Raw genomic sequence first — 25,037 nt, 5'->3', positions numbered from 1 at the left:
AAGAAGTTGGCCCTCGTCCACGGACACGTACTTGGCGAGGGTGGTGGGGACGCCTCATTCGAATACGCGGACCGAGTGCAGCAGTGTGAAGAAGAAGAAAAGATAAGCCTGTGCATACATTTATATCCGGCATGGCCGTGACACTGGGACGACTCCGGAGGGGACATGCGCGGCGCAAGACTTCCTGTTCCGGTTTATGTAAACGGGCTGGTGTACGTGTATATTGTCAACGAAATCTCTCTGGGCGCCGCCATAATATTCGCTGGACTGCTAATATGCGTTACCCACCTCCCCCTCTTCCACACCAAAGAAAAAGAAAGGTATTTCAGCTCAGCAGCCGGGACCTCTAGCCACCCTAGCACTATATGGGTGGACGTATCGGTAACTGTTTACCAATGTCGGCTAGATAATAGCTAATGTTGGTCATCACTACCTAATTTTATCGAGTTGTTGGCTGTATAACGGATATCTATTTGCCTAAGTTGCCTAAATGATCCTTAGCAATGACAAATTTTGTCTGACCGTAGTATATTCTAGGTCACTTCAACTGTAGTGTTTGCCACGGCTATAGCCGATGGCTTACGTTGGATAAATAACGACCTATGTTGGCTTGTACTAATGTTGCATAACGGTTACAGCTAATGTCAGCTCACCACTACTCCAACGGCAACGCCGTCTTGATTCGATCTCGGAGCAATTAATGAGTCCACTTTCTTGTCAATGTCCTGCATACAAACTCCAACGATCGTGACGCAATTAGCGATAACAGGCATGCAATACGGGTCGTGGGAAACTCTCGCACTCAAATAACAAGACATCACGCGCGCACGCGCAGTAGGTTCGACCCGCGGCTGATAAGAAGGGTCGAGAGGAACCAGCTCTGATTGCCCAAGCATAACCCGCGGGTACCGGATGCGACCGGTTTCCAGAGCAGGACGTTTTGATACAAACGAATTCTTACACGTGCCACTACTGGTATAGAACTGCCTCGCACGTACGAGATGGCAACAAAAGATTAAAGAAAAATAAAAAAACCGAACGCAGATGATACAAATTGTGTACGTCCCGTTTGCTTCTGGCAGCTTTGGATTCAAACGAAATGAAACAAAGAACAACATCGTCTCAAACGCTGTTCTTATTGTTGTACCGGTCGAACTTGCACGGAGAGTCGTGCACAGAACACGTATGCCGTTGCCTGGTACCTACAAGCAACCAAACAAAAACACCTGAATAAAAGAATTACGCTGAGATCTTCGAGTTGAAAAAACAAGAACAGAAAACTGATAGACAAATATATCTGCACGGAAGGGTGTCGTTGAGATTTAAAAGTTTGTTTTCACTTATTCCTATTTCGCTGTAATTTATAAGGTTTGCCTCACGGCGGAAAGGTTCCGGATGATAAGACAAGATATTCAGCTGGGACTTTCCCACGCACCGTTTATGCGACGTGCTTTACTTACTAAACGACGCACGTGGGGGAATTCCACGAGGCGAACATCGAAGACACGAATATCGAACGGTACCTTTGCTTACATGTTAACCGGTTCGTAACAGGAAGTTTATACTTCGTTAGAGTGTGATAAGCAACTCAGCGAATACCACCCGAATGCGTACGTTGATCGCTTCGCGAAGATTACCTGTCAAGTCACGTGACTAAGTATGACGTCACACGACTATGTAGCACTTATGATACACTAAAAGTCAACAGACACTACAGAGGGAATCGGTAAAACCTTCAAAAACAAGATTGTAAGTACAAAGAAGCAGCACAATGTTTCTTATATGCAATAATTGTTGGGCACACCATAGCACGAATTTACGGCTGATATATACGCACTAGGTGTTGATTAATTGGTAATAGATTTATTGATTGATTGATTGATTGGGTTTAACGTCCCAAAACCACCACAGACGCCGTGGTGGAGGGCTCCGGAAATTTCGGCCACCTGGGGTTTTTTAACATGCACCCAAATCTGAGCACACGGGCCTACAGCATTTCCGCCTCCATCGAAAATGAGGCCGCCGCCGCCGGAATTCGATTCCGCGACCTGCGGGTTGTTATGCCTTAAGGGCAAGTCTATGTCACAATTAACGAAATTGTCCGTTAATTTGGTTGCATCTAACGAAGAAATGAGTTCCTCGAAAAATTCAGCAAGCTGCGCACTATAGTGGTGCACGCCAAGGTTGAAGCAATTGCGGAGGTAGCCGGGAGCCATCTTTTTTTGTCTCCGCTTTTTCTCTTTTTTTTCTTTATTTCTTCCTATTTTCCCCCTTTTTCCTTTCCTTCTGTTTCTCGCTTACTTCCTCTTTTTTTTTTCTATTCTTAAGCGCGGTTTCACCCACGTTGCACCAAGTGACGGTGACAGCGTACAACAGCATACTAAATCTTGGCACCCTTTAGTGTTTTGTACTTCAAATCTTGTAATTCACTTGTTTTTCGTGTACAGAACACGCTGCACTTTAAACTGTATGTATGTGTGCATGTATCCATGAATGTGTGCATGTGTGTATACATGTGTGTATACATGTGTGTATACATGTATGCATGTATGTATGTATGTACGTATGTATGTATGTATGTATGTATGTATGTATGTATGTATGTATGTATGCATGTATGCATGTATGTATGCATGCATGTAGTTTAAAAACGCAACGTAAATTTATGTATTCACCTCCCTACGAAACAGCCGTACAACAGAAGTTACTATGCAGATCTCACCGACGTGACGCTGCTAAAATTACTGCACAAAAACTAGAGGAAAAAAGATTGACCCATACACCCCACTAAGTCGGATATGATTCACTCCCTTGACCACACGGAGTTAGAATGCGTTACAGAACAGCGCAAGATGCGTATAGATGCGCAACTTGCTCTGTGGCCCGAAAGGGGGCGCCGCACATCGACCACATGCACGCGCATGCGCACAACGACGCTGCGTCCATTATGCAGTTTTAGTAGAGCGTGAGCACGGCTGATACAGTATACGTGACCAGGGCTAAGAGCGAGTGCGGAATATAAGTAATGCTAAGTGCGGATGATAAAGGCAAAAAACGAACTCAAGAGCAGTCGGTACACGTGGACCGCGCCGTGCATTCGAGCGCGCTTCGAAAGGACAAAAGATGAGCCTCGAAAAAAAAAGCCTCCGTGACTCTGGCATACGTATACACATATCGCCGTATTATACACGACTCTTCGGCAACCCAGCCACTGTCTCACTAGGCACCTACATATATACATTATATATATATATATATATATATATATATATATATATATATATATATATATATATATATATATATATATATATATATATATATATTAAGAGCCGATCGGTCTCCGATCGAGACGTTTTCTAAAAAAAATTTAGACGTGGGCAAGTAATACGGCCTCTACCAACCGGTGTATGCTGCAACCATTTGGGGCAAGATACGTAAGCTGCGCGGTTACCACGGTAACCACTGCGTAATACTCGCGCGTTCCCCTCGGAGCGTGTGTAAACGTCGAAACGACGCTGCGTCGTTTACCGGAACGGCCTCTGTGTGACCAGATGGCTGGTGTACGTTCGTTTACGCTGAAGCCAGATGGGAATAGCAACGAATAAAAGCGTCATGAAATAGAACAAAGCAAAAGGGCAGCAAGCTGCGAGACTAACGGTCTGCATCGTTCCGTCATCGAACGTACAGGGGGGCAAGCTGAATACACAGAGCTACTGCGCCGTCGGATGCATAGGCAGCAGCGGATGAGCATTTGGCTTGAACAGCTGAAGCGCAAAAAAAAAGGGGGGGTAACAACGGACTAAGGGAAACAACGAGGACAAGCGTTTTTTTCGATGTTACCTTTTTTGCGCTTCATATGTTTAAAACATGGAATACCAACTAGCCCGTTCCCACACCTTGCTTGCATTTGGGTCGGGAATTCACGAGCTCACTATCGACCCTAAGTTGTTGAAGAGAGATGGACTAAATTGCAATGCTGAAGGTGGCATAGGTTTCTTAATTATGTGATAGATAAGTGGTATTGGGTATAAATTTCGCGTCTTAATGTACTCAAGTGTATGTCGGCACAATTAAACATAACTAAGCATGATAAGACAGACAAACAGACAGACAGACGTACAGACGGATAGAGAGACAGACAGACAGACAGACAGACAGACGTACAGACAGACAGACGGACGGACAGACGTACAGACAGACAGACAGACGGATGGACAGACGTACAGAGAGACAGACAGACATACGGACAGACGGACAGAGAGACAGACAGACAGACGGACAGAGAGACAGACAGACGGGCGGACAGACGGGCGGACAGACAGACGGACAGAGAGACAGACAGACAGAGAGAGAAAGACAGACAGACAGACAGAGACAGACAAACACATAAAAGAAATAACATGGATCATGGTCACAATGTATGTAATCAAATGACAGAATACCTCACGCCTTCTCATTCAGCCGGGACCAAACCAGCGGTCTTCGAATATCAGAATAATCAGAACTAACAGACAATAAGAATAGACACATTTGGAGATCGCAGCTTCGGTCCCTTGCTTGCGTTTGTAAATGATATCTTTTCGTCTACTTTTTCTTTCTTCACATTTACATTACTATCGCCTCTAATAAAATCCCCCAAACTTTCCTTGACAGCATTGTCTGTTATTCTTATTAATAGCATCTTATATAGACTCTCATATAAATCTCAGAGGCAATTTATTAAGTGAAATGCCACGAAATTCTGGGCATTTCTGCGCGTGTCACTGAATTCCATGGAATGTCATATGCTTCCTGCGTCAGTGAACGCCATAGAACGCCGGACGCCAATCCCTGTAATGTATTGTATTATTATACGCGATATCCTGGACCACAGAATGTCAAAATATGCTATACGTACCCTTCACTCACAGAGAATGTCATAAATTACCAGACGATTCCGCACGTGCCATAGAAGCTACAGAACGCCAGAAGCTTTCTGCGTCACTAAACGACATATAATGCCAAATGCCATTTTTGTGATCGCATTTCACAAGACTTTGTCATGTTCTATTGACTGCCACAATGTGTCGGAACCTTCCCTTATAAGGAATCTTATAAAATACCAGACACTTACGCGCCTGTTACCGAATGCCACAGGATTTCAAACGCTTCCTGCGTCACTGAGAGGAACAGAATGCCGGACGCCGCCATTATTGATCGAAATAACGATCAATAATGCCGAAGTCAGACTTGGACACTCTTCCTGAGCTACAGACTGTTTCGAACCATGCCGCAGTGGTATAAGGTACTCGGCTGCTGACCCGAGGTCATGGGATCGAATCCTGGATGCATTTCCGATGGAGGCGGGAATAGTGTACGCCCGTGTGCTCAGATTCGAGCGCACGTTAAAGAACCCCAGGTGGTCCAAAAACTCCGGAGCCCTCCACTACGGCGTCTCTCATAATCATATCGTGGTTTTGAGACGTTCACATACCGATCAATCAACAGACTGTTTCGAAATTTGACGCCCTTTCTTCATATAGCGTTCCTGCACGAGTCACCGAATTGTCATGGAAGGCCACACGTTTCCTGTACGTTTGCATCATCGAATAGGCACCCGACAGTGAACCAGAGGGCGCAACGAAGCTCTTTGGGCTAAGGTCTCTAGATGGAAACTTGTTTCATCTAGGGACCTTACTTTGGGCCGCCTCAGCATTGTTGGTACCGACCGCCAGGGATACTAAGAAAATGGGAACGCTCGCTGAACACAGTGACACGCTGAAGTGTCAGTGCCCTTTTTGGTACGTTTGCAAAGAACGCTTCCTGGGCGCTTACATAATCAGCCGTGACCGCTTGCTCACAACTAAAAAAGAGAATGATATGCACGTGCAAGTTCGGTTTTGCTGCGTCATGCTCGCTAGGCTACGCATTGGAAGACTCAGTTTTGCTGCGCCTATACTCGCTATAGGATGTGTGTTCTGGCGCTACCATCAGAAGTGTGGCAGCTTAAGCTGGTTGGTACGGCATGACGATAGTTATAGCGCGAAAACAAAACGACGACACAGAGACAAGAAGAAGGACTAGTTGGTATGGCATGACGATAGTTATAGCGCGAAAACACTGAGTGTCTTTCGTGTCCTTCTTGTCTCTGTGTCGTCGTTTCGTTTTCGCGCTATAAATATCGTCAGGCTACCATCAGATGTCGTAAGCTGCATTGCCGGGTGTCTATAGAGCAGAACGCTATAGACGCAGTCCCTGTCACCGAATTCCGTACACAATGCCAGACGTGCACCCCGGTAGTCGAGTGCGCAAAAACCCCTCCCCGGCAGTGCTCACGGGGTCGACATATGCAACCGGGTTAACGCACACACAGAGAGCACATGTACGTGCGTACCGCGACGAATGCAATCTACGTAACCCCAGCTGGGATCGAATGACACGCGTACTGCGCCGACACGGTCGACGCAGGTAGGCGGGTCGATTTCCGGCGTGAAAGGCAATCGAGGAAAGTTGGCCAGGTATAAAGCCGACAGACCGACACGGTAGCACGGGTACGAAAGCAATGCTATAGTTGACAGTTTTGTTGTCTGTAAGTTGCAGTGGCGTAAATCCATAAAGACCATAAGGGGGGGACGGAACACGCACCTTTTAATGGCAGCCATTTCATATTTATAGATATGCTTTATTTTGAATATCATATATATTATATATATATATATATATATATATATATATATATATATATATATAAAAATATATATATATATATATATATATATATATATATATATATATAGACTTCGAGAATAGTGCAGTATAGGAAACAAAACAATAAAATATTTATTTAATCCTAACAGCTTCGGCTGGAGGACCAGCCTTCTTCGGAGGATGTAAGTGAAATGGATATATATATATATATATATATATATATATATATATATATATATATATATATATATATATATATATATAGAGAGAGAGAGAGAGAGAGAGAGAGAGAGAGGGAGGGAGAGAGGTTTATGGAATGCAGTGACAAATAATAATAATAATAATACTAATAACGAGCATAAATATCGACATCTGATCAGGAGAACTAGCACTGAGTATCCGACAGCACACCAGTACATATAAGGGCCACCACACAGTGAAGTTATTTTCTGATAAGAACTCGTAGGAAGGCGCTATATAGCATTTTTGCAGCTGCATCATTTGTGTTAGAAGATGCACTGAAAAAGCGGTAGCACTGTTTGTGCTAACGCACAATGGTATTGCCCCTACCCTGTCCACTGGCTAAAAAGTACTTCACATTCCATAGTTTGTTTTTAAAGAAAGTGCGTTCTCCTCGACTGCCAAGAAATTCTAATGGGACATTAAGAGGACAGATCTCGAGGGGATGGTGTGGGGGCACTTGCAAAATTAAGGTATCCCTCCCAGCCTGAAGACAGGAAATAAAAGGTCCTGACCCCCACCCCCACCCCCTAATGATTTATACGCCACTAACCAGCCTGAACACAGGGAATAGAAGGTCCTGATTTCCTCCTGCCGCCCAATGATTTATACATAGGGTATCCCTCCCAGCCTGAACACAGGAAATAAAAGGTCCTGACCCCGCTCTCCCCCACCCCCTAATGATTTATACGCCACTAACCAGCCTGAACACAGGGAATAGAAGGTCCTGATTTCCTCCTGCCACCCAATGATTTATACATAGGGTATCCCTCCCAGCCTGAACACAGGAAATAAAAGGTCCTGACCCCCACCCCCACCCCCTAATGATTTATACGCCACTAACCAGCCTGAACACAGGGAATAGAAGGTCCTGATTTCCTCCTGCCGCCCAATGATTTATACATAGGGTATCCCTCCCAGCCTGAACACAGGAAATAAAAGGTCCTGACCCCCACCCCCACCCCCTAATGATTTATACGCCACTAACCAGCCTGAACACAGGGAATAGAAGGTCCTGATTTCCTCCTGCCGCCCAATGATTTATACATAGGGTATCCCTCCCAGCCTGAACACAGGAAATAAAAGGTCCTGACCCCGCTCTCCCCCACCCCCTAATGGTTTATACGTCACTAACGAATTGCCAGCCCGCAGACGAAGGAAGCATACACACACACACACACGAAATGCAGACACACTCACGCTAATCGCGATCAATTAACCCAACAACTTAAATGAGATTAAATGGAAAAAAGAAAGTATAAGGCAGATTTGCAGTATGGGGCGCCAAGTCTGAAAGAACTGCGGAGCTGGGCAGCCTTCTTTGTTTTTTTTTTCAGTTTTCTCTTTCTATTTATTTGTTTATTTATTTATTTCATTTAAGTATACTGCAGACCTTCTCGGTCCAAGCAGGAGTGGTACATAGGATATACAAACAATGATGTCACGTACAGAAAGGCACCGACACAATCCAAGAAAAGAAAAAAAACTATTGAATTCCAAGTAGCCAAAACAACAGTGTCATAATGCAACGTTCAGAATCATGCTAAAAAGACAAACCAGTCAAAGGGAAAGAAACTGCTCACAATAAATCCCTATTCGTACATTTGCGTCTATTGTTCAAAACTTATAGTTTTAATCTTTTCAATAAAGGATTCTACGGTGTCACAGTTCACAGCTATTAATGGAAGTTGATTCCAATATGCAATTGATGACGGAAAAACAAAGTTTTTGTGAATGTTGTTGTGACTTGTGGGCAGTCGTATTGTCTTGTTGTGGTTAGTTTTCGTGGAATGCCTGAGAGGTTCAAGAAGATAGTCTGATCTGGATATTGTATATTTGCCATGATAAAGAAGATACAGGAATTTAAGTTTAGAATGTATTCTCCGTTCGGAAAGGCAATGAAGTTCGGCTCTTTTACGCAGATTAGTAACACTGGTATACCTGGAGTAATCGGAAAACACAAATCGAACTGCTAAGTTTTGCACTCGCTCAATTTTACTAATGAGAAATTTATGATGTGGACTCCAAATTATATCGGCGTATTCTAGAGCTGGTCTAATCAGGGTCTTATAGGCGGTTAGCTTTACTGCAAGGGGAGTGTTACGGAGTTTTCTCTTTAGGAAGCCCAATTTACTTTGCTTTCAAACAAATAGCAGTAATATGTGGATCCCAATTAAGGTTGGATGTTAATGTAACTCCCAAATATTTAACTTGATCGCTTTTAGTAATTTCTAAATTGTCTATTGTATAAGCTTTCCTCTTCCCTTTATATTTCTCTTTCTGTTTCTATTTTCCCCCTTTTTATCTTTCTATTTTGCGCTTCCATCCTTTCTTTCCCTATTTTCATGCGTGGTTTTGCCTGCGTCACGACAAGCGAGGACAGAATAAGCGACAGTCCTCGGGCACCGAACGTTTTCCGGAATGCCAAGGCCGTGCTCCAAGCGGCGAAGTCGCTACACGCGTTTCCATCTCGGAGGCTTCTGTCCTGGCAAGACAGCTTGTTCCGGCCCCTACCGAACTGGTAGAGGTCAGCACAGGAACGTGCAAAAGGCGGATTAACTTGACGTTGAGGCCTAAGTTACAGCTTTTCCAATATGCATGTAAGTCTTGGACACGTAGGAGTGTATATATATATATATATATATATATATATATATATGTCCCCAGGTGTGAACAAGTTTGGACGAAGACGTCCTTGTGACGTGCCAATCCCGCCTAGGTCATTTAATACACTAGAAGTGTATCGGAAGAAGCCCTGCCAAAAACGTCGACCTCCAAAAATGGGAGGTGCAGTATTGGCGGGAAAAGGCTGACACAAGGTGGCGGGTTGCCGGAGAGACGAGACTGCCGACACGCGGCGCTGATGTTCACGAGCACGTCGATGTCGAGAGTGCCAGCACATTCCATTTTGCAAAGCAGGGGTGGCCGGCGGAAAGCACACCAACAAGCAGCTTTTTTTTTTCTGGGCAACTGCGATAACGGCAAGGTCACTCGCAATATAAACAAACAAATGAAAAAAAATATGGGATATTGCGTGAATAGCCACCATTCTTACACCGTGATAGCCACATGTTTCGATAAGCGAGGAACAAGTATCTTTAAGATGACGGCTTGCGGACGGGCCAACAACAAGAAGGGCTGCTTTGCGCCGGCCACCCCTGCCTTGGAAATAGAACGTTCTTGGCTATCTTGCTATCGACGTGCTGGTAAACGACATCGCCGCGTGCTGCTATTCGGCGGCTCCAGCCACCTTTCACTTGTGATGATTTTTTTTTTTGCCTAAAACTGTTCATCGAAAAGTTGGACTATTCCGAAAGACACCGCAAAGTCAGAAAAAAAAAAAAACAGTGGGGAAGGTCTTGGGTGGGGGAGGGCATAGAGTTTCTCAGAATCATACCTCGGGGGAAATCTGGCGCTAGTGAGCTGCTGGATGCAAGGGAATGACGGGATACGTGAGCTTCAAACTTGACTCGGATTTTTATGCCTCAAAGACGCGTCTGGCTTCACGTTAAAATGACCGATTTCTTACTAAAAAAAATCACGTACTAAGCTATTCATTTTTGTCATTACGCAAAAACATGTATTTAGCACTAAAACCTTCTACGTTGAATTACAATTTTCCGAAGCGTAAGTAGTAACCAGCGGCCGCTAAACTTGGCGGGCAGACGACAAGCAAGCGTTCCGTCCGCCATTTTTATGTCGTCTGCTTCTTTATTTCACCGTCTAGTTGCGGTATCCAAGGTAAGTGGACTTTTATTTTGAAATGTAATACGCGTGAATAAGATCCGCCTATAAATGTTCTATTTTATAAAGCTTTATCTACGCAGTCGTATTCGCTTTGGAGCCGAAGCCTCGCTCAACACCAGTCAGAACAAGCCTCGCAGACACATATTCACCTTTTCATAAACGCCTCCCTGGGCGCCGCCATAGCCCTCCTTGGGCTGTGCAAATTGGTGCGTCCCCTGGAAAATGCACTGACAACGCTGCGCCCTTAGTCTTTGTACTCCCGCGCACAGCCCATCATGGCGGTGTTTTTTTTTCCTTCCTGTGAAATATCGTCATTCCCAGAGCTCCAACATCGCCCCTTAAGAAATTCGCATATACGGTGGCGCCACACTTCTCTCTATAGGTATTTGTGAAAAATCGAACTCCTCTGCAACAGAGGTGCTCAATAAAGCGCTGACTCATGACGCGACACTGCTCATGGAAAAGTTTTTTTTTTACAAGACGTCCTTCCCAAGCTCAAAAGCCGCGACACGAACGAGACAAGCACGAAGACATGCAAACGCGGTGGTGGTGACAAAAAAAAAAAAAAAACACGCCACAGGAATGCGACCACTCGAGAAACCAGCGGTAAACGAAAGCGTCTGCGAGGATGTACGCAACCTAAGCGCGCCTCGGTGAATTAGCGCGTGCTCACGCCGTAACCACATGTGTTGCAGATGGCTCGCACAGCTGACGTCATCATTTTCCCTCCCGTTTGAAATGCTACGCAGTGTTGTTCGAAAAGCCAAGCTGCTGCCGAAGAGGATGGCCTTTTAGAATACATTTTCATCCGCATGCGCCCACTTTAGAGAACAGGTAGTCACCACGTATATTGAACGTTACTGGAAGCAAGACGCGGAAACATATATCTTCGCTTGGCTTCTAAAAAGCTTGAACTCCTGCCTGCGGGCTAGGATGTCGTTCCCGTAAATCAAATGCTCACGCGCAATTTGCCTATGAATAGGTGAAATCGCCATGCGAGCGTCAGCGCAAATAGAAACCGCCTCGGTAATGGTCCCAATGACGTCCACAGAGATACGTCTTAAAGACGTCTAAGTGCAGACGTCAACTAAAGAAGCAGGCGATGCGGCCTGTACAGTGGGCTGTCACTTTACGCGCGTATATCTGGGTCATGGACAACGCGTCATACATCGTATGTACGAAGACAGGGACCAAGAAAATAAAAAAAAGGTGGTGTACGTATCCGACTATGCAGGGCACACGGAGGGAAAAAAAAAACACACCACGTGCGCCACACGACTGATCGTACATTTACGACCAACTTTCCTCAATCTTCAAACGGTCCGATGTTGATGACATATCGGACAAGAGCAGTTCCTATTTACGATAATATAGCCCCAATCGACACTACAGCCGTGATCTGCACTTCTTCGAGCGCTGAATACGCTAGACAAGAGCACGTTCGTGTGGAACTTCGTTATTTGTCTCACTTTTGTTTTTTTGCGTGCGCGCCCTGCATGAAGCAACAAAGCACAAAAGAAAGATTACTTTCCCAGACAGCTCATGTACGTACAAGCGTACGTCATGCAGGTGGTGCGGTGACTCAGCGGAAACAACATTCGCTATGGAAACGACAGAAACAGAAAGCAGCTGCTACACAACAAAACAAAATTGGGAAACGCCTGGCGCAACCGTTGCCGTGGCAACAGAGAGCCGTAATGAAACGCTGCACGAGGTTCAAGCGTCGGTTGACGACGAGCTATATATATACACTGACTAAAAGGAAGTAAAGGATGACGGCTTTTGCTATCGACTCGTGCCAGCTTTTTTGTATATAATGTCTCGAAATTTTCACTGATATCGCTTAAAGTGAGCCGATAACTAAATACCTTCGATTGTCCGCCATGTCGCACGTTAAAGAACCCCAGGTGGTCGAAATTTCCGGAGCCCTCCACTACGGCGTCTCTCATAATCATATGGTGGTTTTGGGACGTTAAACCCCACAAATCAATCGATTGTCCGCCATGTGAACGAAGCAAAACAATTCGAAACGTACGAACACACGCAAAACCCCGAACCAATCGCGAAACGGAAGCGTTAAGAAAAACTCGTCCGACTTCCCTACTTCTGCTTTATCTTTTTAGGCGAGCAAAATAAAAAGAAAACCGTGCTTGCGCCTTCCAAAAGGCGCCAACGAAAGCGCGTCGACAGGCCGGGACGGGATGTCAGTGCATGAAACCGATTAACCTCAAGACCACGAGCGTGCACAACGCCAGGTCACGTGTGTACAGCGTAACCCCGCAAAGCTTCCACCATTTTGTTCCAGACGGAAAGACCGTGTAGTACGACCAACTGGTAGGTGTTCTGCGGTACGACGAAACTCGACGGCCAGGTGCGCAGCCAGGTCACCAGCCTGACGCGTGTAACCCCTCCCCCCCCCCCCTTACAATGTACTTTAAGGGTACAACAGTACACTACAGTGCGCAAGATTTTATACTACACCACATTCCTTCGCTAACACCAGTTCTTTCCAGGTGAAAAACACTACGTAGTACATCGTCCGCCCGCTATAAAATCACGGGAGTGCGCATTCACAATCACGCATGGGCCTGGAATGTGTTTATTTATTTATTTATTTTATTTAATAATACTGTCAACCCTCGCTTGAGGGTCATAACAGGGAGGGAGTACAGTATGAGTACAGACCGAACACCTAAAAAAAAAAACCCCCACTAAGCAATAAACACAGGAAAACAGAATGGGCAGTACTTCAACCATTACCAAAATAAGCATCAATTTCTCTGTCAAAAGTTTGTACATCGGTACTATTAATAACATGTTGGGGTAAAGAATTCCATTGTTTTATAGCATCCGGGAAAAATGACCACCGAAAGATGTCCGTGCGAGCGCGGAAAGGTTCAATGGGGGCATCATGATTCAATCTAGTGCTACGTTTTCCGGGAAGGCGTATGTACTCGTCTTTAGGTATTTTGAATATCCCTTGGATTATACGAAATAATGTTTTAAGTTTTTGCTTTCGTCTTCGAATTTCCAGTGATTCTAAATTGCATGAATTTAGCATATCAGTTACTGAATCCCGCTTTCTATATCTAGAGCACACAAACCGAGCTATCCCCCCTCCCCCACTACAGTGTACTGGAAGGGTACGGCAGTGGACACTGTACTATAGGTTATACTACACTGCCCCCCTCCCACCTCTGCGAACATTTTGTTCCCACGGAACTCGCGTTCCAGACGAAAAAAAAAAAAAAGCGACGTCGTCTGCTCGCCGTCGTCTGCTGCATGCCGCCGCTATCGTCATCAACGCCACCTACAGGTACGAGCTTTAGTTGCTAAACCGGTTAAATGCGTTGTTCAAGGGGGGAGAGGAGGCGCGCATCGATGGCACGGTGTCGCGCTTGCTGCACGCCGATGTTTAACACGCAAGAAAGAAAGAAAGAAAGAAAGAAAGAAAGAAAGAAAGAAAGAAAGAAAGTAAAGAAAGTAAAGAAAGAAAGAAAGAAAGAAAGAAAGAAGGAAAGAAAGAAAGAAAGAAAGAAAGAAAGAAAGAAAGAAAGAAAGAAAGAAAGAAAGAAAGAAAGAGAAAGGTGGCGGAAGCCCATCGTTTTGATACATCGGCGTGCGTAGCTTTTTACGCTGACGACGCGACGCAGTACGTGACGGAGGACCGTTTTCTAATCTTGTCAGGCTGCACACGACGCACGCCGGCGCCTCCTCCAGCAGAATGTCGCACTGTTGACGTGAACGACATGTGCCTTTAGTACGCACCATGACAGTGGTGTAGCAGGAATAATCAGAGGAAAAAAAAAAGGCAGACGACTCAATCGCATTGGTGTCGCGAATGAAAGAAATTCGCTTGCGATGACGTAACTCTAGTAACGTTGCAGTGCAGAGCCGAGAATACGCTACAGATCAGCGCTTTAAAGGGACACTAACGACAAATACTAAATCGATGCTGATTGCTGAAATAGCGGTCCAGAAACCTGGTAGTGCCACTTTTGTGCCAAGGAAGTGCCTATTTCACAATAAAATCACGTTTTAGTGGTCCGAATGGCGTTAGCGCACTTCAAGTCTCCCGCCTGATAGTGGCCGTCTCACGTCACTGTTGCCGTGCACAACGATGCCCGGCTTTACTGTGCGGCCGCCGACACCAGCAGCAGCAGACGTCGGCAGCAGAGCGAAAGTAGCAAGAGTCATAGCAGCAACAACATGGCCTCCGAGATGGTAGGCCTGCTTAGTTGGGCCCCGCCAGATGGCACGACCTGTCTCGTTTAACCATGCGAAAATTGAATTTTTGAACCACTCGCGCCCTACCCATACTAAAGTCCGGTGTTTCTTTTTTCCATGAATCGAACAGAAGCAAACAAGCAGCATTTCGTTGCGTCTCTTGATGCACAGAAGGTTCTTAATTTAATGCAGCTAGATCGATTCCTGATGATTAATTGTATAGGCGGTAAGTACGACGTCATCGGGATCTTTTTCCGAATTTCCTACTCGTGGCGCATGTGGTTCTCGTGCAGTTACCTTAATCTCTCGGTAGGTGTATATAGGTCGCTGCTGTCGATAATACTGCCAGTCACATTTCGAGATTTCGAAGCAAACGCGTTAGTCAGCCTTCTGTAACCTTGTCTAATGAATAGATAGACCTGCTTAATCAGGGATAAAATCGGCATTTACCGCACGTGCATGTGTGATGTCAAGGTATTTTTATGCTTTTATGTATTTACTAGTGTATTTGCCAATGAGCATACGCATATTTCCGTTATACGGCTATAAAAGCAATCTTTAATTCTAATCAAACTCAGTTGCAAAAGTACAGCATCGTTTGAGTCTGTTTCTTGCATGGTTCCGTCTTCTCTGCTCTTGTCAAATAATCACTGAAGCGAAACAATTTGTCTCGAATCCGCTAATCACTATATCACAATACCCAAAACCACCACGCCTGCCTCGAAAAAACGCGCGAAAAGAAAGCGCAGGTGGCGACGCCACCTTGATATTCCCGCACTAGTAGCCGTGACGTCATATATTTTAACGGCGTCTCCTAGGGCCTAAATCAGTAAAAATGAAGTACACTATCCTCTGATGGTGCCATATAGTTAACACACAAAGTTCCCTGAAAATTTCGTCGAGCCAACGCCGCCAATATACGAAATACGCAGCTTGAAATCCATGACGTCACTATCGAAGATTTCGGGCGGAAAACAAAGTAAAAATGTATGGCGATTTGATGATGATGATACGTGGGGTTTAACGTCCCAAAACCACCACATGATTATGAGAGACGCCGTAGTGGAGGGCTCCGGAAATTTCAACCACCTGGGGTTCTTTAACGTGCACCCAAATCTGAGCACACGGGCCTACAACATTTCCGCCTCTGTATGGCGATTTTCTCACCTGATAATGAACACGCGGTAAGAATCGAAGATTGGACGAGTTGCTGCATGATGAAATCGTAAGGTTGGTTATAGCGCACTTCCATTTGAGCGTCAAAAAACAGGCGGGGAAGAAGGGAAATACAGACGACGTTTACGAAGCTCTCTGTCGTCACCTTCAAAGCTTTTCAAAACCACCACCACCACCCGAATATGTCGTAAGTATCGCGTTAGACAGTTGCGCCGGTATGCCCGAACATACATGGTCAAAAAAAAAAAAAAGAGTCGCTCGAATTGTCGCTCCTGTTAGACATATTCCGCGTGCTTTCGTACGACTTCTGCGTATACGGTGCGTTCCTAAACGAAGCATCACGACTCGGCACGGCAGACGACCCCTCACAGCACAACACGAACGTCCCACATTTCTATACCGTCCCTCGTTCTCCGCTGCAGCGAGTTCGTGCATTTCCCAAATGCGCGAGCGACCGTACCGAGCGGAAATTACGGCATCTTCTCCTCCGTCTCTTGATACCGCTTCGACATTTTCACTTCGTAGAAACGCTACAAGTGATGTCTGTTATCACTTGTGAGCGGTGTAAATAGTCGAAATGAACGTGAGTCTCCGTTAGCATCTACACAGAACTGCTGACATTTATTTCGTTTTAGAGCTCTGCTCCAAGCGCTTCGCTTCTGCGTTGAATAGCGTCGCAGCCGAAACATTGAAAAGCAACCTATAAGCATTAAAGATAAAGGTATAAGAACAACTACCCAAGTTCGCGTGGGATTTTAACCGTTGCCCTTCGCGTGGCAGTATTCTGCCACAGAGCTTAGCTGGAGGTGGAAACTCATTTACAAAAACACCATCACGTTCACCGAGTTAATATGGCGTGGCAGAAGAGTAAAAAAAAAAATACAACCTTGAATTCAAAGTCGGTGTCTAAGAAATCTTCAATAAAGAAAAAAAAAGTCTAAGAAATCTTACATAACATCGCTATTTCATAGAGGTGGAAGAGGAAGTGACGTCATGATCGAGTAATTAACTGAAATGCGTTTTGCCTGAGCTCGTTCGTGCCACATAGCGAGGGGGCACCAACCGTTGACTTGGTCGAGGACAGAATGACAGACCGCTGGGCGAACAACGGAACGTTTATCGAAACTTTCCCCGCATTTTTATAGCATTCGGTAGCGAATGCAACGCACACCGATTCCTAGATTGTTGGTTTGTGCGCATGATTTCCTTTTTTAACGGGAGGTGCGCTGATGATTGATTGTCCACTTTCGTCGACGACCACGGCTTCTAAAAATCTGGCACGTTTGCTTGTCATTGCTTCTTGCTAAGATCTTGATGTAATGAAGCTTGACTGTAAGCGCACGGTCAATAGTAATTAAACATGTGTGCGGTGCGGATGAACCCTTATTCGACGATAATGTGTCAAAAGAAATGTCGTCTGCTTGACGCAGACGACGCGCAGCAGACTTGAAAATATGCGTCCAACAAACCCAGTCACCAAGGCATTCTTAGTTTTAAGTATTTATACAAGTTCGTATCATGTAGTAACCCTGATAACAAAAGCAACGTGTATCAGATTACGTATGTATGAGAAATCTTCCAGCCGTTCAAACATCAAGCAGAAAAGTTAGTGCGCTGACAGCAGACGACACTTTCAAGGAATAAAATGTCAGAAAGTCAGTTTTTGATCAGTTCGCTTGCGTCATATAAAAAAGAAAATTCAATAAGAAGATTGTGTGCAAAAAGAGGATTGTCAGTTGCGACGACTCGTGCGTTAATTTTATTTAATTAACATGTCGAACAATTTTTAGATCAAATCATCTGCTTGACGGTGAAACAAGATGATCGTCTGCTTCGATGTGTCGCAGACAAAAACGTGCTAACAAAACGTCATTTCTTAATTTTAATGTTTTGAAAAGTTCACCTAGTTTTTGATAAAACACGTGAAACGTCGAACGCAAGCTCGTAAGCCGAAACACTTCAATTATATCTGTGGAATATTTTTGATAAATTAACATGCTCAAACAATAAAGGTAATAATGAAGATTGCGACTGCTCGAAGCAGACGAAACTAGACAACAAAATGTCAGTCCTTTTCTGAGTCCATATATGTAAACGACGTGAAACGTCAAAAGTAATGTTAGCGGCTGAAACACTTCAGTATGACTAAAAATATTTTGACAAACTCGTACGCTAGAATAATATGGGCGAAAAAAAAAAAAAGATCGACTGCTTGAAGCAGATAATGCGTAGCAGACGAAACTGGTTAGAAACTTTTATTTATTTATTTTTTAGGCGATGCGACGTATTTTCACGGGCTGCTCCGAAACGCACCAACGGCATGATAACCGCGATAATCTACACACCTGGGCACTATATCCAAGAACGTTGCGCAAAGACTAGAAGCTACTTTTTCAAGCAATTGGGCGAGCCAAAAACAGGCAGAGAAACAAATAATTAGCTAATATACGGAAAGAAAAGTCGTTTCTTACTGACCCTCGTCCAACGAGCAGGCGCAATGCGTCGAGGTGTCCGTAGTAGGCCGACCAGATCGTGGGCGTCATTCCGTCTTCGTCCGGAGTGTTGCAGTCCTTTCGAGTAGCCTCCCGCAGAAGATCCAGGTATCCGTCGCGCGCCGCGCGGTGGAACCTGTCGCGATCCATGACTGCGTAAACGCAAAACGGCTCACCACGACCGCCGAAGAACTACTGCAGTATCACCACAAAACCTCGAAGCCTGAAGGAGCAGGGTAACCCCCCCGCACACGGGCGGACCGAGCACGGCACAAGAGATCTTCAAACATGGGACGATCCAAGGAGCCGAAAACCACGCCGGTGCAAAACAAACCGGAGACGGGAGCTTCGAATCCAAGCGGCGCGCGATTAACACAGAGCAAAAACAAAAACGCCGGATGCTGGGAGCCGCACGAACGAACGACACACAATGCGTGCCCCGGAGGACAACGTTTTCGCTCACTTTGTAGAAGAAGAAAAAAGAAAAAAAGAACGCTCCAGCGCGGTGGGACGGGCCCTCTCGGGGCAAAACGACGGTTTGGGATGCTTGGATGCCGTGGCCTGGCCTCTGCCGCCGCCGACTACGAACTCGCTGCAACAGTTCACCGTTCCTTTCCAACAACTCCCGCCGCACACTCATACAAACACGCACGCACAACACAGGTGGTTGTTGATCCCTCCCCAGATGCTCCTCCCAGGGCGGCGAGCGAGTTCAATCTCTCACCCTCTTTTTCGCTCTCCTTCGCGCAAAACTCTGACGTCAGGACGCGCAGGAACCAATCGGGAGGCTCGAAAGTTCGCTCATCGCAGCAGCGGCGCTCATCGCAGCGTCCTCACTTGTTTCGGTTTTTGTTGCGTGCCTTTTTGGTTGATGTCGGTTTCCCCGGCAACGCATGGCGGCCGTGACGTATTTATGGCTTTTTGATAAACAAAAAGCACAGCCTTTGAGACTCGCAATCGTTAGGCGAAAAAAAGATTGTTGCAAGGAAGTGAGATATCTAAAATGCAAATTCAGACAACGCGATGTCAGTCATTTTAAAACGCACTGCGCGATCGACGGTCGTTGGCTCATTGAGAAATCTAATAGAATATAGCAATGATCAAAATAACCGAAACGTCGCGTCTAGAAGCGCCACCTCTGGGTCATTATTGAAAACGCTCAAAGCAGTTTGCAGATTTATGCATAGAGGGCGCGTGAATCGTATTTCAAATTTCAAATCGTATTTCAAAGCGAAAAGATTGCTCTGTATGGTGTGGTGGAAACTCACCTACGAGAGTTGGAAGAGCCACCAGTTGACCCCGAATGGCAGTGGGTGGGCTGCAATCGTACAGGGGATTGCCGCAAAGGAGGCGGCGCTGGTGTGCTGTGGCGCAGCAATACAGCCTGGATGCCAATGAAGGGTCCTTGTGCCGAGCACATTTGGGTTTCTGGGACTATTCTTGGTGAGCCAGTTCTCTTTGGTGTGGTGTATTTAACGGTGGCTAGTGGACCACATGACGGTAACGACAAAGTCCTACAGTGTATCATTGAAGATGTGAAACGGTGGGGTGCAGACCGCGAGGTGTTGTTGATGGGAGACTTTAACGGACACATCCCGGCCACTGACGGGTACTTGGATTACAATGGGAAGCTGTTGTTGCAATGTGCGGAGCAGCTCTCTTTGGAAATCGTTAACCTTCGCACTGACTGTGAGGGATGCTTCACATGGTGCGCTCGTACCAGCCGCTCTACCATAGACTATGCTCTGGTGACTGCAAAACTGGCCGCTCGCATAGCACAAGTGCATATTGATGAAGAGGGCCAGTTCAGCCTTGGAAGTGACCATAATCGCATACGGCTGTTGTTCTCTAAGGGCGGCTTTCGAACAGGCTGCATGTCACCTCCACCCAGGCGTGGCATGTACTTGCCGAGCAAGTCCGTGGAGAGGGTCGCCAAGGATTTTGAAAGTAGTCCTCAACGGCGGGAATCCCGCTCGTACAGTGAGTTCATGCGCGCACTGGACGCTGTAATGCGTACCCAGATGGTCCAGGAGAGGCCGGGACGCAGGCCACAGAACCCATGGTGGGACAAAGAAGTGGAGGTGGCGTGGAAGGAGCGCCGCCAAGCAAATCGGGAACATCGAAGATTTGTCAAAGGCCTTGACACTGAGGTATGTGCAGAGAAGTGGGCTGTGTATCTGGACCGTAAACACAAGGTACAGACCCTGATTCAGTGCAAGATAGCAGACTACAACCTTAGGCTGATCCAGTCCATCAGACAGGAAGGAAGATCTGCAGCACACAAATTTTGGACATACATTAGGTCCTTGGACAGAGCCGCCCCCCCGCCACCTCCTCTCATAGATGCGGCAACGGGGCAACCAGTCGGAGAGCCCTGTGAATACATTGCACAGCACTTCTCCCGGATTTTCGGGACCTCAGACTTGAATACAGACACCACCCTTAGTAAAGAGGAGGCAATCAGTCCTAATACCGAACGCCCCCCAAGCCAAACAGAACCACCCTGGGCCCTCTCAAGGTTCACAGTTGAACGGGCGTTGAAGCGGATTAGGGCTGGAACGGCCACTGGTCTGGACGGCATGCCAGCGCGCGTACTAAAGTGCTTGGGAGAAGACTCGAGGGAACAGCTCGCAGAGATCCTCACGGCCATCATCGAAGGCGAGCCCATCCCTAAAGAATGGCATGAAGGGAAGGTGATTCTTATCCCCAAAAGGGGCGGAGATGCGAGGAACATAGAGGACTACAGACCAATAACGGTCACCAGTGTTATGTATCGCTTGTTCGCGGGGGTCATCAAAGCATGGATGAGTGGCTGGGCGGAAACCAAGGGACTACTGACCGAGCTTCAGAATGGCTTCAGGCCAGGCAGACGTCTGGATGACAATCTGTTCGTCGTCACACAGTGTGCAGAAATAGCTCGCAGGGAAGGGAGAACGCTGTTGTGCTGCTTCCTCGATGTTGAAAAAGCGTACGATAGCGTGCCGCACGGTCCTCTCTTTGCATGCCTGTCTGACCTTGGACTGCCCCGGCTGCTAATCTCCACTATACAACGGTTGTACAGTGACAATGTAGTGAGTGTGCAGTTGGGTGCCATAACTACTGGCCCAATTCATGTAAATAAGGGTCTGAGGCAGGGCTGCCCACTGTCACCATTGCTGTACATTCTATACGCATCCAGAATAGAGCGGGCCTTGTTGAACTCCAACCTCGGATTCAGCATGCGTTTCAGCACAACTAGTGCTGAAGAGAACTTCCACCTGCCTGGTTTGGCATTTGCAGATGATCTGGTGGTTATGGCAGAGAGTAACCAGGAGTTGCAATCCCTCCTCGACATCTGCCAGACGGAACTCGCGAGTCTTGGACTTCGATTCAACACTAAGAAATCGGCGGTTGTCCGTCTAACTGGAGGGAGTACCGATGCAGCAGCGTTGACTTTAGGAGGAGAACTGCTGGCCACGCGCAACGATTACAGATACCTGGGCGTCACCCTGTGTGTGGATGCAGCAAAATATAGTCTACACGAGACTGTGATTCGACAGACTGCGTTGCAGGCTCAACGAATCCTTCGTCGCCGATGCCTATGGGGTTGCAACCGATTTCAGATGATCCGGGACCTGTGGAAGATGGTTCACGTGCCGGGCCTGACGTTTGGAAACGCGGTAGTGTGCATATCGCCAACGACACGGGAGTGGTTGGAGCGTCAGCAGAGAGAGGTCGGCCGTGCAGCGCTCGGTTGCCATTATCGAGTGGCCAACGAGGCGATTCAGGGAGACGTCGGATGGTCCAGCTTTGAAGCTCGGGAAGCCGCCAGCAAGATTGCCTATCGGGGTCGTCTCACGCTCATGCGACGCACTCGATGGGCGCGCCGCGTGTTCGAGTACCTTTCGGCAACATGCATGAGGACTGACTGGACACGACGACTCTACCAGCTGGAGAAGAAGTATGGCTTCTTTGCAGAAGCCAGTCCTATTGAAACAGCAGCCAAGTGGACGGTCGAGGTCCGCATGCGAGTCAGAGAAGCAGAAGAAACCCGATGGCGAGAAGCTATGGAGGCGAAGTCCACTCTCGAGTGCTACAGGAAACACCAGGACAGCATCTGTGGGTCGCGCCTCTATGACAATAGCATTGGCAGCAGCCTCCTGTTCGAGGCGAGAGCTGGGGCTCTTCGCACTCTGGAGTACCGCAGAAAGTTTGATGCCACTGTGGTCAGCAACCTGTGCAGAGTTTGCGGCGTAGCGAGTGAGACACAGGAGCATCTCGTCCTTCACTGCAGGAGTCTCCCAACTTCTCAGGTGGAGGGTGCAACCCTCCCACAGGCGCTCGGGTTTCAAAGGCTTGATGAAGATGGAAGCAGCGACAATGGGGGGGGACGGTACGCGGTCGCAGCCACGAAAAGGCGGCTTACTGAGTGGTGGGCAACTATACGGCGGACTTAGGACCTAGACCACTGTGTGCGCGTCTCTTGCCTGTGTCGTTCAAGAGTGTGGATCCTTTTCTTGGTCCTTTCTTTTTTCTCTGTGCTTTTTGTTTTTCTTTTCCCACCTTTCTTTTTGAGGCCAGGACACTGAGTGTGTTCCCCCGTTGCAAAGGGGCCGGCCGCCATCACATCATCATCATCATCATCATCATCATCAAATTAAGCTTACTAGGTTGCAAGCGTTACGGCACCTCCTAAAGAAGCACGACCGAAATTCCATGGCCTTGCGATTTCGCACAACAGTCGAGTCCGGCGAATCTTGAGACCAGCTTGCGACGATTTTGATTCTAGCATCACAAGTTTCGTTTTGTGATCTCTTCTTTACCGATTAGCGATACATTCTAAGTGACCGGCTATGTTTCACATATGTCAGCGTGCACCATAACGCGATCAGAACGAGTGAATTAGTGAAGTGCGTATACTTTAGTTAATGTTTACTGTGAATTTTCACAAATTAATGTGATCTCGGTTCCAAAGTACAATTCAAATACCCGTCTATGGGGTGCTTTTTTTTTTCTTTTTTGATAGAAATTTATTATGATTAACCGTATCACAAAACACCCTTGACAGCGATAACACAGAACAACAACAAAAGGCAGATAGTTGTAATAAACAGTTCATTTTTATTGCCCCCCTCTCTCTCTCTTCTGAAGACAAAGCGGAGGCACGCTCCCCTGGAGAAATGCTCTTCTTGAAAAACAGTGGCGAGGTTCCCGATGGCCAAACGAAAACCGCTCAATAAATAGGAAAATATTACACTCCTGTGGATGATACTGATGATGCAGGTTAGACCTAAAATGAACAAAACAAAAGAGGAAGATGAATCATTTGAAACGTACAGGGTCTACCGCATCTAAGGTTAACACACTACATTAGTATTCAAGCCAGTAAAAGCAGAAGTACAATGTTTGGTCCACTTCAGTGCAGCAATGTCCATTATGTGACGTCTAATCATGGTTTCGATAAACACAAACTCTCAGGCTCGCACGTACGCTTGCCTATGACTACTGGAAGGCAAAAGCAATCTTCTTTATTTTTGTTTCAGTTGATGTACACTCACACCAAGACATCGTGCAGGATGTGGAAGTGGTTGGCAAAGTATGATGCAGTGACCATAGAATGGTAAGGTCTCGAATTCGCCTAGACTTGAAGAAGGAATGACAGAAACTGATACGCAAGAAGCCAATCAATGAGCTAGCACTGAGAGGGAAAGTACAGGAATTCAGAGTCTCGCTTCAAAACAGGTACTCGGCTCTTAGTGAGGAAACCAACCTTAGCATAGATACAATGAATGGTAATATGACGAGTATCATTACGGAGTGTGCAGTGGAAGTTGGAGGCAGGGTAGTTAGACAGGACACTGGCAAGCTTTCCCAGGAAACGAAGAATCTCATTAAGAACTGCCAAATCATGAAAGTCTTAAGTAGAACAGACAAAATAGAACTGGCAGAGCTTTCGAAGATGACTAAGATACCTTTCGAAGCGTAAGGTATGCGATATAAAAAGGTATAACATGGAGATAATTGAACACGCCCTGAAAAATGGAGGTAGCATCAAAGCAGCGAAGAGGAAACTTGAAATGGGCAAAAATTGGATGTATGCACAAAGGGACACAGAAGGCAAAATAACTACCAATATAGATAGGATAGTTAAAATAGCAGAGGAGTTTTACAGAGATCTGTACAGTAGCCGGGACAACCACTACCTGAATACTATAAGAACTAGCTGTAACCCAGATGACACTCACCACTAATGAGAGAAGAAGTCAGAAAAGCTTTGGAGAGCATGCAAAGAGGCAAAGCTGCTGCTGAGGATCGGGTAACATCAGATCTGCTGAAAGATGGAGGACAAATTGTGTTAGAAAAACTAGCCACCCTGTTTACAAGGTGTCTCCTGACGGGAGGGGTACCAGAGTCTTGGAAGAATGCTAAGATCATATTACATAAGAAAGGAGATGACAAAGATTTGAAGAATTACAGGTCGATCAG

The 25,037-nt window shown here is 46.3% G+C and overlaps 3 protein-coding genes across 3 annotated transcripts in view; 1 reads left to right on the top strand and 2 right to left on the bottom strand.

Annotated features, from left to right (window-relative positions):
- LOC119180339 (pre-mRNA splicing regulator USH1G) overlaps positions 1 to 19,258 on the bottom strand; it is a 156,564-nt gene extending 137,306 nt beyond the window's left edge. Inside the window, exon 1 of the mRNA XM_037431521.2 lies at positions 18,556 to 19,258. Coding sequence (XP_037287418.2) covers positions 18,556 to 18,722 — 167 coding nt within the window. The 5' untranslated portion in view covers positions 18,723 to 19,258. The remainder of the gene's footprint in view (positions 1 to 18,555) is intronic.
- A 702-nt stretch (positions 19,259 to 19,960) lies between these two features.
- On the top strand, positions 19,961 to 23,008 carry LOC142767730 (uncharacterized). Its single transcript, XM_075869945.1, has one exon. It carries the CDS (start codon positions 19,961 to 19,963, stop codon positions 23,006 to 23,008), a length of 3,048 nt encoding a protein of 1,015 aa, XP_075726060.1.
- Positions 23,009 to 23,652: 644 nt separating this feature from the next.
- The window catches only part of LOC119179764 (RNA polymerase III subunit E), a 43,024-nt gene continuing 41,639 nt past the window's right edge, over positions 23,653 to 25,037 (bottom strand). Inside the window, exon 16 of the mRNA XM_037430890.2 lies at positions 23,653 to 23,841. The gene's annotated coding sequence lies outside the window, so the exon portion shown is untranslated. The remainder of the gene's footprint in view (positions 23,842 to 25,037) is intronic.

Source organism: Rhipicephalus microplus, chromosome 7 (assembly GCF_043290135.1).
Source record: "Rhipicephalus microplus isolate Deutch F79 chromosome 7, USDA_Rmic, whole genome shotgun sequence".
NCBI classification, from domain to species: Eukaryota; Metazoa; Arthropoda; class Arachnida; order Ixodida; family Ixodidae; genus Rhipicephalus; species Rhipicephalus microplus.
This window is presented reverse-complemented; position numbering and strand designations above follow the sequence as displayed.